This window comes from Protopterus annectens, chromosome 5.part1 (genome assembly GCF_019279795.1).
Source record: "Protopterus annectens isolate FY-2018-M chromosome 5.part1, PAN1.0, whole genome shotgun sequence".
Taxonomy (NCBI): Eukaryota; Metazoa; Chordata; order Ceratodontiformes; family Protopteridae; genus Protopterus; species Protopterus annectens.
Genome location: NC_056736.1, coordinates 606,391,641 through 606,405,974, shown reverse-complemented (window position 1 = coordinate 606,405,974; position 14,334 = coordinate 606,391,641). Strand labels below are relative to the sequence as shown.

General features: G+C 41.2%; 1 protein-coding gene across 1 annotated transcript in view; it reads left to right on the top strand.

The window, feature by feature from the left end:
• The window catches only part of KL (klotho), a 528,595-nt gene that overhangs the window by 400,453 nt on the left and 113,808 nt on the right, over positions 1-14,334 (top strand). Inside the window, exon 2 of the mRNA XM_044073220.1 lies at positions 6,896-7,406. Coding sequence (XP_043929155.1) covers positions 6,896-7,406 — 511 coding nt within the window. The remainder of the gene's footprint in view (positions 1-6,895; positions 7,407-14,334) is intronic.

The following is a 14,334-nucleotide window of genomic DNA, read 5'->3' as shown; positions in this document are numbered from 1 at the left end:
AATAATTTGGAGCTTTTCTCCCCGGGCCTCCTCTGAAAATGGGCTTCTACACATTCTGACTTTCCCGGTAATCAAATGTCAATAAATAAATAATTAAATCACCTGCAGCCACACAGTCAGTGCTTTCAACTTCCCACATATTTGTTGCCATGCTGCACACAGCTTTGGAGCTATCACACAGACTGACCTCATGTCTATATCTGTGGTACTTGTTTCCGATTGCTTTAAACCGATTCTCCGTGTGTGTGCGTGTCTGCCTGACAATAGCTATGTCAATCAATGGCCATGTTCCCACAGTATTTCCAACTATCTTGTGAAATTTGTGTTGCCTCAGCCCTGTAAACTGTCTAATTTTCTGAAACCTTTAGAAATATTCACTGTAACATGATTGCCACCAATACATGTATCAAGCTTAGCAAAGACATATTGCATCATGTTATCATCTGTTTTGTATCCAGAGAAGGAGTCACAGCTACATGACTTCCCTACTATGTCTGGCTAGACAAATAGCTTATGTGCCAACTTGTTTGTCTTTATTAATGCTACGCTGAAAAACATGTGTCCCAACAGTCATGACTGTAGCACGAGTACTGGTCATGTGACTGGAAAGAACAAGAATGAAATGTGACATAGTGATGATAATTGTGTAAACATTAATACAAAATGGCATATCTGAATGGTGATCTGCAAGCACTGTAGTGGCATGACATTGTATCTTTTGTGACATCAATGCAGCCCACCATTGTGTGAACTGGTCCTCTATCCTCCTTGGCACCATATTCCACCTGTACACATAGAGTGATGAAAACGTTCATTCATCCAGTCAAGTTAAATAGCATACACATGCAGAGAATCTGTGTTGTCAGTAAGAAAGCACTTAACCACTGTAGAACTCCAAGTAAGCACTTGGTACCACCAATGGACACATGGGTAAGATGACCACTATTGTTGCCTTATCAGTTGGAATGTCTGCATGTCCACATTGCCACTGAAGTTGAAAATTTCTTGCCTCCCTCTTTGTGTGACCTGTCATGTCAGTATCCCTATGATGTCACTTAGATTTGAGACTGCCATGCCTAACGAACACTTTAATGTCAGCTACTAACTCAGTCAAATGTGCCCTCACAGCTCTTTGTTCACCTTCTTTTTGTGACTACCACATGTATCCATGTTGTAAACAGAACAGAGGCACACTATCATCAAACAATTTAATAAGCCTCAGCCCCCCAAACAACATCCCAGCCACTTGCTTTTGTAGCCAGAAGCAGGTGGAAGCTCACTTGCACAGTACTATCTCAGCCTACAGTAGTTGTATGTTACTGCATTAAACACTCTTAAACATGAGTACAGCACAGCAGGTCTGTAATGGTATAGAATGCATGACACATTACAAGGAGTACATAATTCCGTCTGTTCCTGAAGCTCTTGCCATGAGTTTTCACACTAATATCCATGCGTAGCTGTACAATAAGTGTTGGTGAAGCACAATAATAAGTAATACAGCCAGATGCTCTGACACGTTAAGTTTCACTACTCAGATCATTGTCAGAGCCACTGAATTACATTTTTTTCTATGTGCTTTTCACGTTGGTGCATGTCAGAAATCAAGCCTCCATATCAGTTATGAGACTATTCATTTCAGTCAATTAACTATTCTCAGCAAAGAGGTGACAATTGACTGTAGGGTCCATGCTTCAGGCAGCTGTGGACATGGCTTGTGTCTTTCCCAACATCTTAGCAAAGACAGCATTACTTTTAAGGCCCTAAACCTCCCACTGATGTGAACACCTGTGCCACCATGGGGAATCCTGCCCACCCCATGTATATGCATACTTCTATCCACATATCCACATGCTAATGATAATTACATCACCAGCTTGGTACCACCAAGCCCATGTCTTAATTTCTAGCCTTTTGTGCTGTGCAAGCCTTTAGTTGCATTATGGTCATTGGCCAGTCAAAACCACCACTCCATCCCCTCAGGAAGGGCAAGCCAGCACCAGCCATACATTCCAGTCCTCCTGTGCCTGGCTCTTCAATTGTTCAAGCTACTATTATAACTCACTTCATCTGGGTCATAGAAAGGGATTTATTCCTGTATGTCACAAAGCCAGGCTGTGAATTACAGTTTGTTTTGACACAAGCTTACAGGTAACCAGAGGTAGCATTCAGTGATGTTAATAAGCTTGTTCTGATGTTACAATGACCATTTCTAAGAAATATTTACATGGTGAGTGGAGAGAACAGTGACAAACTAGGGGATAGGAACAGAAGATTTCCCTTACATTATCCTGGGCATCTGACTGTCAGGGTTGACCATGGTACTGCTTACAGCAGTATTTATAACACTAAAGGTACATCATGCAGCAAAATAACTTGTCCTTCTAACTGAATGTTTATCCCTATATTTAGGTGAAACACACTGCATATTAATGACCCCTACTCCATCTCAAGTATCTCCAACTTCAGACAGTGCCATTGCACCAATGTGTGGCTTCCGTTCCATGCATGTTGTACTTCTATTGTCATGTATGATGCATGTATGTACACTTTGTGGTAGATCCTGCATGCACAAAACAGTTTCAGACTCATAGATACGTATGGTATTCACATATAACTACAAGTTAAGGGCCTGTACTTAATGTGTACTTGTTCAGAGCAGTGTCTTGCTAACACATGCTGCACTCACAGATGTATATGGTGTGCCATTACTGTGGCCATGAACATAGTGTTGTACAGCACTTAACCTGGTGCACAGCCACTTTGTGTGGTTCAGAGTCAGAGTCATTCACTCTGCATCATATAAACACACACACATGCACACACAAAACACACACACACACACACACACACACACACACACACACACACACACACACACACACACACACACACACACACACACAAAATTTTATATATATATTTACTCACTGCATTTACACTTCTTTGAATAGGAAATTGACAAATCCACTTCAGAGAAACACCATTCCATCAAATCCATGGACTACTGAACTGCTTTCCCTGAGAAAAAAAAACACTTTGCCACCAGGGAAAAAAAATTCAATGGAAAGAAGTTAAAGGCACCCAAGTTTGGAGCTTCACCCCCACATACCCCTAATTAAATATACCAACTCCAAGATTGCACTGCACTGGGGAAAAGGGCAAGGTTCACCTGGTGGCCAAGTGCTTCATTTCCCAGGGAAAGCAGTTCAGTGGTCCGTGGTTTTGGTTGAATGGTATTTCGCTGAAATGGGGTCGGCCATTTCTGATTCAAAGAAGTAGAAATTCAGTAAGTAAAAGTAGACCCATATATACAAACGTGTGTATATATAGGTTCATAGGTTGATACTAGGCTATCTGCCCTAGGACATTTATAAGCCTAGCCAGAGTGTGTTTGGCTTTCGCCACCCTTTTAGATTAGTAGACTGTGCCTTGGAATAGTAGGTCACAGAAGATAGCCCTTTTAAGGTTAGTTTACTGTGCTCTGTCTAACAGGGACACAGAAGAGATCCCCGGGATAAACTTACGATCTCCCATCCACTCATCAAGATTTCTCTTTAAGAGGGTTAGTGAGGGGCTCTGCCTAACTTGGACTGGGATTTTGTTCCAGAGTGAGGGGAGCCTCTGGGATATGAATCTGTCCCTCCAGCATGTCCTATTTATTTCTGTGCTGAGGTTTAAGTCCCTGGAGTGTGTAGCTCTAAGGGATTTGGATTTCTTGAGGTGGAGCATGTCCATTAATTCTGGGTTGGACATGGCTTTATACGTCAGGCACAGATCGCCTCTGAGTAGGTGGTAAGCAACTGAGTAGAGCTGGAGTTTCTTTAGCCGAACTGCATAGGGCATCTGTTTGAGTCCCTTGATCCTCTTGGGGAGGTACTTTTGGGGTCTTTCCAGTTGCTGCAGGTGTCGGGTAAGGTACATCCCAAATGGGGCATTGTATTCAATTATGGGCCTGATGAGTAGAGGGGCACAATGTCCTCTCCTGATCTAGATGTGAAACCTTTCGTGATAAGGTGGGCTATATAGAAGGTCTTTCTAACCACTTTGGCAACGTATATATGTATATATATATATATATATATATATATATATATATATATATATATATATGGTTTCACTTCAGAATCCTGAAATATCACAACCCTGAACTTCATAATCTGGAAGCCCAAAATCCTGAAAATTCAAAATCCTGAAAACTCAAAATTCTGAATCCCAAAATACTGAAACTATACAGGATGCAAAGAATGACAATATTCCAGCACAAGGAATCACAGAAACACAAGAGAAAGGATAGCACTTTTCACCAAGTATAGGTAGTGGGGCTCCCTGCTAATTAAATATATCAACTCCAAGATTGCACTCCACAGAAAAAAAATGTCAAACATACCATCACATGTTTCATGACTATCTGTTGTAACCTTAGTAATGTTCCCTTTTACCTTGCTATGCTACAACATAACTCATGATAGTGTAGTGAAGTGCAATCTTGAAGTTGATATATTTAAGTAGCGGGGGGGGCATAGCCCCCCACTTGGGGGGTGCAGAGGGGCTTGCCCCCCTGCTTATATTCGGTGGAATGTCATATGGTTTGTGTTGTCTATGGTCAGTATATGTATCCTGTGTGTTTTCAGTATTTTGGGATTCAGGATTTTGAGTTTTCAGGATTTTGAATTTTCAGGATTTTGGGCTTCCGGATTATGAAGTTCAGGATTCTGAAGTGAAACCATATATATATATATATATATATATATATATATATATATATATATATATATATATATATATATATATATACATATATATATGTATATATAAAACATTAAATCAAAAATCAAGCTTGAACCAGTCATCGAGCATAAATGCTCAATCCAGACATAACAAAAAGAAATAAAAACATGTTTTTTGCAGGGGACAAACACCCCCACACCCCATATCCCCTGATAATAATATACATACCAAGTCAGAAATTGTGCTACAGTGGAAAAAGAGCAAACTCTCCGATCCCAGCTGTTTTGTGATCTTACAAAAAAAGTCCAGCAAATTTTGAACAGATGATTTTTGATCAGCAGTACCAGCTTGTCTCTTTTTGATGAAAACTCCAAAACTCCATGGATGTTCTACCTTTCGTCAGTGATTTTGTGTAATCTTGGAGTTGATATGTATATAATTAGCAAGGGGTGTGAGGGGGTGCAGGGGAGACAAGTTTTTAATTTATTTTTTCAATCGTACATTTTGAGCAATTGTGCTTGATAATTAGAGGTGCTATTTTTTTTTTTATTTTTGATATAATGTGTGTGTGTGTGTGTGTGTGTGTGTGTGTGTGTGTGTGTGTGTGTGTGTGTGTGTGTGTGTGTGCGCGCTTGTGATGAAAATGAATATTACATATCAAATGGAGGAGGATTGTAGTGTTGCACTACTCCACTTTACAAACACACACACAAATGATGCTTTTGATCTGAATATGATGTCATACTACTGCTGTGGAGTGATGTAAAAAGCCTCAAGATCTGTATGGTAGATACGATACTGTTATTCATAGGTTCATTTTACTAACTGGGTAAAATATGCTGGCCAGAATGAATGTGCCAAACGTACATTGTGTTCAGCACTAACACTTTGGTAAGGTGAAGGGGTGGCTGCCCCTGGTGCAAGCTCACAAGGGGTGCAGTCTGCATGGCAGAAGTGTTACCAACCAGGAGCAAGTACAGTTTCATCAATCAATTAAACAGCCACAGCTGATATTGTGGCTGCTTAAATTAATCTGTTTATTTGTGCTTTTAGTGTGTGTACTTGCATGTGTGCGCGCCTACATGCTCACATGCTCATACACATGTGCATGTATGTGGATGAGTTACTAGCTGTAGCAAAGAGCTAGTATAACTCTGCTATTTGAAGAACCTTGTTTTTAGTCCTCAATATTTGGAGGACCATTTTATTCTCGGTCATCAACTGTCAACTTCTAAAGAATTTTTTCTCCCATCAGCTTGTACCAACAAGAGGTGCCAGTCTGGGGACTGTTCAGGGCACCAGTTGACCTAGCTACATCTTTGATCACATTATGCTACATACTGCTAAACTCATGATATAACATTGATGCAATATATAATTAATTAAATATTATGCTACAAGCAACAACCATTATCAGAGTTTAACTAATGAAATATAATTCATGCGGTCATCAGTGGTGCTAGGGTCGGTTTGCTGAAAACACAATGCTGTATTACTGTATTCTAGACAGCCAGAGTGAAAAAAATGATGAACCAGTGAATTGTGTTTTTTTTTTTTCATTTTGGTGGCTTTTAAATGGCATGGTATTAGAGGGGTACATACCTCTTAACTGTGCAGATTTTCACCTCATATTTTTGGTCTGTTCCCCATAAATATTTTTTTTTTTTGGCAAATCACTGAGTAGTGACGTCACTAAATAACAACATGCATTTGTATTTCAGGCTTCATATCCTTCAGAAAATGCATGCTAACACAAAATCCTGTTATTCCTGCAACCTTCTAAGTGTATAAGAACAATATTTAAAATTGGTCACTGTTTTTAGGCTTCTGTTCCCCCATTATGTTAGGCTTTGTCCAGATTTCTTGAACTAAGTGGTTGAGAGGTATGGAAGAGTAGGGTTTCAATCAACAGCATACAGTAGGTGAATATGATATAAATATTCAGGCAGTGCTTACAATGTGGAACACACATCTAAATTCTATAAAAAAATAGTATTAAATCTTTATATACATTTTCAGTATTTTTTGAAATTGATATATGCATGTGTGCATCTTATTCCCGTGGTTTAAACATAGAGCAGAATGTGTTGCAAATTAGTCTCGTCAGTATTTTCAACATGATTATTGCATACAGTTTTACTTATTTTGCTTCTCTCCCCACTAGGCACATGCAGCAGTCTGGCATCTCTACAACGAGACTTTCCGTCAGCATCAAGGGGGCCAGGTGTCCATTGCTCTAGGCACCCATTGGATAAAACCCAAGCATATGACCGACCAAGACATCAGAGCGTGCCAGTACTCACTCAACTTTGTACTAGGATGGTTTGCAAAACCAATATTTGTGGATGGAGATTATCCTGCCTGCATGAGAGATAATCTTTCTTACTTGTTGCCAGTTTTCAATGAAAGTGATAAAATGTCTGTAAGGGACACGGCTGATTTTTTTGCACTCTCTTTTGGACCAGTACTCAGTTTTCAGAAACCAGACATCATTCCTAAATTCAAGCAGAGTGAGTCAATTAATTTAAGGCAGGCACTTTCATGGATAAGTGCAGAATACAACAGCCCCAAAATATATATTGTGGAGAATGGATGGTATGCATCTAGTAACACAAAGACAGAAGGAGCAAAGGACATGCATTATTTAAAACAGTTTATTACAGAAACCCTGAAAGGTAAGCTTAATGGCAACTACCACTTTACTGTTTTTGTTAGCGCATTTCTGTTTAGTTTTAGAAATGTATGCTTCATAGCTGTGCTAAGATACAAGTCTAGAGGCTTACATCCTTAAGGGAATAAGTGATTGTGTTATTCTGTAGGCTTTTATGCACCATATCTAATGACCACTGATAAATGTGGGTTTTTTTTGTTACATTACAGAAAACTATGATTTTTATAAATAGGATGAGATCTGTTTTTTATTCATTCAACTGTAGGCATCTCAGGAGAAGACAGATAAAATGAAAGAAGGGCTGCATGAGATGTCTTTTGAAGCATGATTCCAAGAATATAACCTGCACAGTGTAGGTGAGACAAAGGGGGTATAAAGGAAATATTCTAATACCTCATGGAAATTATACATTTGAAAAGACAGAGTTTTAGAGATTAAGAGACGCGTATGCTAATCATATGCTCTTTAGGTTCATAGGTTGTAAGTCAAGGTTTTACTGGTCATTAGGAAAGTTCAGTAACATTCCATCCATCTGTGCCATTTGTTCCCATGTAGTTATCCAGGTTACATTTAAAAGTGTGCACACTGCCGTCTCTTTTATAGTTAGTGAGGTCCTATTCCAAGAGAGCTATATTCTCTGAGCCATAATGCTGTTCCCTCTCTTAGTGATATTAATGTTTAGTTTTATTAGTATGCCCATAAGAACTAGTATGAATAAGGTAAATATCACAGTCCTAAAGTAACAATTCATGGACTTGGGAAGTAACCAAAGTTCTCTCCTCAGATACTTTTTTAAATAAGATTAGCAGAAGAGTTCTTAGTCTGTCTTCATAATTTTCCTGTTTGTAATCATTTATCCTTTTTGTGTGGTATCTTTGTATTCACTCTAGTTGTTTAATATGATGAGTCAGGTCTGACCCAAAGGGGTGTAGGATAATACTTCAAAGTGCAACACATGAAAGACAATAATTACAAGGTGACATTTTTAGGACATTTTCATGAACTTGTTCCTGTTGGGCTCTATTTGCCCATGTCCCCAGTGCCCAGGCAAACCCCATCCCATGCAAGTCCTCATGACCTGTAATCAGCTCCAAGATTACTTTATTTCAAGAAAGTAACTGGAAGAACTACTCTTGCCAGAGCACAAATGCCCATAGATTCCTCAAGTTTGTCAATGCAAATGCTTTGGAACAGCTAGTCAATACCCCCACAAGAGGTGATTATATCTTGAACGTGGTATTAACCAACATGAGTAACCACTGCAGCATACCTGCAGCATCATCCTCCTTTGTAAGATTCGACCATAAAGTGGTCACGTTCAAAGTCACTATCTCCCCTGACCCCCCCCCCCCCAGCTAGGGCCAATCAAAAAACCTCTCCAAAGCTGATTACAGTCTCCTGAGGGATGGTATAAACAGTTTCACAGCTCCCTCCCCCTCTCTAGGAACTGGCACCAGTATCCAAAACTATACCAAATTACTATACGAACATTTATATAGATGCATGGGATCAGGAATACCTGTCAGGAATAAATCATCCTCCACAAGGAAGAGTAAACTTGTCTGGTGGACATCTGCAATAAATAAACTCTATAACAAAAGAAAAAAATTGCTGTCCAGGACCAAGAAGGAGCAGGTATCCAATTGGAAGCAATCTGTCCTTAGCATAAACAAGCAAATAAGAGCACTAGTGAAATCCTCTAAAGCAAACGTAGAGTCCAAATTGATCACATCTACTAGAGACAATCATATGGCCTTCTTCACATATGTCCGTAATCTCAAAGGTAGCACCCAGATCTCTTCAGAACTGGTGATCAAGGACACCACATATACAAATGCCATAGATATAGCAAACTTGCTGGATGACAGATTCAGCAAAAATTTCACCCCTCTGTCCCCCCCGTCAGTAAATCAGGGACATTCCCAGTACCTGCCCCCTTCCCCTTATATCTAGTGATCAGGTCATCACTGCTCTCTCAAAGGCAAAAAATACAGCCTCCATGGGACCCAATAACATCCCAGGCTGCATCCAGCATGAACTCAGGCAGGAACTTGCAACACCATTAAGTGCCCTATTCAACCAAAGCCTGAGTACTGGCTTTGTCCCTGCTGAGTGGAGGACAGCCACTGTCATCTCTTTACACAAAGGTGGAGCATCCACCGATCCAGGAAATTATAGACCCGTCAGCCTAACTAGCCTGATCTGCAAGACCATGGAACAGATTATCATGGACCTCATTAACAAGAACATTAGCAACCTCCAAACACTGGATCCCACACAGTTTGGCTTTGTCAAGGGGAGGTCATGTCTGTTAAATTTGGACGACTTCTTTGAGACAGTCACCAAAGCCATGGATGAGGGGAAGACAGTACACACTGCCTAACTTGACCTGGCCAAAGCCTTCAAAACTATTCCCCACTCTGGCATAATAGATAAACTCTGTCAACTAGGCATCAATCCATATGTTACCAGATGGGTAGCCAACTGGCTCACTGACAGAACCAACCTAGTCAAAATAGGGGAAGCTGCCTCAAGCAGTAGACCTGTATCAAGTGGCGTCCCCCAGGGTTCGGTCTTGGGGCCTCTGTTATATGGGATATACTTTTCTGAGGTACAGACCAAAACCAGTGGGCTATGGCTGATCAAGTTTGCAGATGACTGCAAGTTGGGAGCTGTCATCAATTCCCCTAGTGATGTGGACATCCTCCAAGAGGGTCTCACCCAAACAATTAACTGGTGCCAGAAACATGGCCTCAAGCTGAATACAAAAAAAATGCATCATCATCCCCTTTGGGGAGAGAGATGTCCCCACAAATTATCACATTAATAACAACGTTCTAAGCATGCAGTCAGTTGTGAGGGATTTGGGCACCCAGATTGATAGCAGCCTGACTTTTAACCACCATATTCCTTCCATTGTACAGAAAGCTTTCTACATCACCCACCTCATAAGTCAGGGTATCTCATCCAGGGACAAGGAGGTCATAACATCCCTGTATTCTTCCCTTATAAGGCCCATTATTGAGTGCAATGCCCCATTCAGCATGTACCTCGCAAAGCACATGCAGCAGCTGGAGAGATCACAGAGGTCCCTCATCAGGAGAATCCAGGGCCTCAAAAATCTACCATACACAGATAGGCTAAAAGCCCTATCCCTCTACTCTGTTTCATACAGACTCCTTAGAAGTGAACTCTGTCTGGCATACAAGGCGATCTCGGACCCCACCTTGATGGGACTGCTGCATATTCGCAAGTCAAGCTCCACTCAAGTAACCCGCAAACGCGGCCTCAACCTGGTTTGTGACATCAATAGGACTTGCTGGTGGGACAGATTTGTGTCCCAGAGAATCCCCTATCTATGGAATAAACTCTCTTGCCACGTTAAGTAGAGTACCTCTTTACCCCTTTTTAAGTGCAATCTGGATAACTGGATGGGAAATAGAAAATGCATCCCTGGGATTCCACCTGTGTCCCTGCTGGACAGAGGCATCGGGTGCTGATTTATCTATGCATGGGTTAAACTCTTGGCTAGGCTTATAATGGCCTCAGGGCCAATAGCCTAGTAACATCATATGATCCTATGATCCTATGATAAAATGGATGCAGAAAATTTCAAGAAATGTACTTTTTGGCCATTCAGCCAAGTCTGAGCTGTCTTTGTTGAGCTGATCATTAGTGACCAGTACTGCTCAGTCCAAAAACAAGTACTGCATTCTGTGATATGTCTAACAAGTAATTTAGATAATAGGTTTGTAGTGCATGGAGTGCAGTGATCACGCACCTATATTTGGAAAAAGACAAACCAGCTAAGGGCCAGAGCGGTGCATGACCCAACCCTAACAAATATTAAGCACCCCCCCACTAAAGCTGTTAAGGTCAGATCTAGCACCAGGCAGTAAAATCAGCCAGTATTGCCCAGTAAATGACAGTGGCAGAAAGAATAGTTGTGTAAGAACGTACCATAACAATAGATGTCCTTCTCCTCTCTGCTGCAGTATTCTTTACATGAGGGAGTTGCTTGCCCAGGCGACCCAACGTCAGCCAGTATACCAAAATCTTTTACTACCACGAGGTATGCCATATGTCTGATGTAGGTTGCTATTGGATGTAGGTCATGAACGTGACATATGCATGCACCATCCTCAGAACTGAAGCCCCAGACCAAGAGACAGTCCAAGGGCTAGACAGTCAGTACATCCAAGAACTGAAGGAAGTGAGGAAGGTTGGTGGAATAGAATACTGCAAAAGAGAAGAGAAGGACATCTATCATTATGGTAAGTTCTTACACAGCTATTCTATGCCCTTCTCTTCATCTGTTGCAGTATTCTTTTCATGAGGGAGAATACCAAAGTTCATGCAGAAAGGAAGGTGGAGGTAGCAGAAGAATTTTCCAGGAAACCATGAAGAATGGCCCTGGCAAATCCAGTTTGTAGTGTTTGGTGAAAGTGTGGACCAAGTTCTAAGTTGCTGCTTCTAGAATGGAGTTGTTGTCTAGTCCCCTGAGGAAACCCCCAAGGAGGACACTGCTCTTGCAGAGTGAGCCTTGATCAAGCAGGCAAGGGATTTTCCATGACAGGCATAGCAAAAAGAGATGGATTTGGAGATCCAGTTGGAGATGGTCTGTTTGGATACAGGCAATCCCAGAGCCCTAGGGTGGAAATACACAAATAGTTGGTCTGATTTTCTAACAAGTTTAGTTTTGTGAAGGTAAAACCTGAGTTGTCTGTGCAAGTCAAGTGTGTGTATGATCCTCTCACTATTGTTTTGGGGAGAGGGGAAAAATTTTGGCGAGTGAATGGTCTGGTTTAAGGACAACTCATTAACTACTTTTAGCAGGAAAGAAGGGTTGGTGCAAAGGGAAACCCTGTCTTTGTGGAAGACCAAGAAGGGAGGGAGAAGACATCAGGGTCTGGAGCTCAGAGAATGGTCTGGCAGAGGTTATAGCCACTAGGAGGACATTTTTCCAGGTGCAGTGTTTGAGGGAGCTAGAGGAGGCAGGCATGAAAGGCGCTACGGTCAATTTCTCTTGCACAAAGTTAGGATCCCGAGGGCCACAGGTCTCTTGGGAGGAGTGGCTGTCCTTGTATGGAATCTGCCTTCCACACTCACACTTCCCCTTCTTGGATGGCATCAAATCTCAACCAAGAAAAAACAGTAGCAAAAGACAAAAAGGTTCCCCAATGGGGCACTTATCTTTATTGAAGAAAACAATTAAGGCAGCAGAGCGACGTCCGGGACTGGCGATCCGACTGGTGGAAAAGATGTTTTGAAGATGGTGCACCCATACATCACTTTTATGGCCTATGTCCGATAGCAGCTTACATCAAGCATACTGTGCACCTCATGGAAGTAAAAGACTTTGGTATACTGGCAGACGTTGGGTCGCCTGGGCAGGCAACTCCCTCATGTGAAGAATACTGCAACAGATGAATAGAAGGACATCAAAAGATTTGTTTCTGCCTGCTGTCCGTACTGGTAATGTGTCCCCAACTTCCTCAAACAAACTTAGTTGCTAGAATAACAGGATTTGTTAGCATCCATTTTCGAAGGATACAAACTCTGAAACTCAAATGTATACCATTATTTAGTGACTTCAGTCCTCAGTGGTTGTCTGAAAAACACAGATTTTATGAGGAACACACCAAAAATATGAAGCAGTAATCTGGATGTATAGTGAAAATCTAGACACCTGAGAGGGATGAAAGGTAAATGTAAATGTAATGGACTGTGTTTAATGGATTGTATACTACCTCTCTTGACAGTGCTCGCTAAGTGTTTTGCAGCTTGAAAAGTTGGGAAAACGCTTAGCAATTTTTCCCCTATAAATAGCAGTACATGGAGCAGATAAAGCTCCATGCACTACAAAGAATTATGATTGCATCACGGATCATAACCTTAAATAACAGAGGATTATGATTGGGTCACCAATCATAACCTTAAATTATGTGTCCTCAATATGGATGCCAAAAAATTCACTTTGAGCTTCACTTTCAAGGTGACTTTCTTGGCATACATGTCTCAAACACATAATAAGCAAGTTATGTTCATTACCCAATCATGATCCTCTATAATACACATACTTTGAGAGCAAAAAGATATTTTTGATAAACATTGTAGCCCTGAACCAAAAAAATTCTTCTCAAAAATGGGACGAGTTTAGGAAACATTCAACATCTATAAAGTTTGTCTGCTCGAGAGATCCTGAAAGCTGTTTTATCCAAAGCTTTATACTCATGGTAGGGTCATCCTTGGCACTTTGGTCTAAGATGAGGGGACAAATGGTGGCCTAGAATATCCACCCTATGAAGGTTCATTTAAGGAATCTGTGAACCTTGCCGGGAACAAAAACACTGACAACCACCCCTGGAGCCAGGCCTGAAGATGTTGTTCAAAGGCAAGTGCCTAGGAACTGGGTAACCCAAATTTCCCAGCCAGGCTCGGTGCAAAAACACAGTGTGAAGCCACCATATAAGCTCACCACCCACAAGTTAAAGGGAAGGAGTCAGCAGTGATGGCAATCAAGTGGAAGGCAGGAAAGGGATGGATTAAGATGGACTAGGCCATGGAAATGGAAACTGTCTCTTGGGAGATGGAATGTCCTATCATTGCCAGCTAAGGAGCCACAGTTTGTGTATCAGTTTAAGTACCATTTACATTCACTTTGCCTTATCTATACACACAGCTTTGGTTATGAAACCAGACTTCTCCAATGGGGGGGGGGGCGCTGATCTCTCTTCTATTCTGAGACTCTAACCCTAAGGAGATGCCCCATTCTACTTGTCATATTTTTCAAGGCTGAGCCTCAAATGCTTCAGTTGGATCAGTGTTTTCGTCTATTTAACAAGGTATAAATAAAATAAAACAAAATAAAATGCATGGCTCCCCACTTGGTTGCCATTCAATAGAGCTTGTTTCAGTAAGAGAGAGAGTAA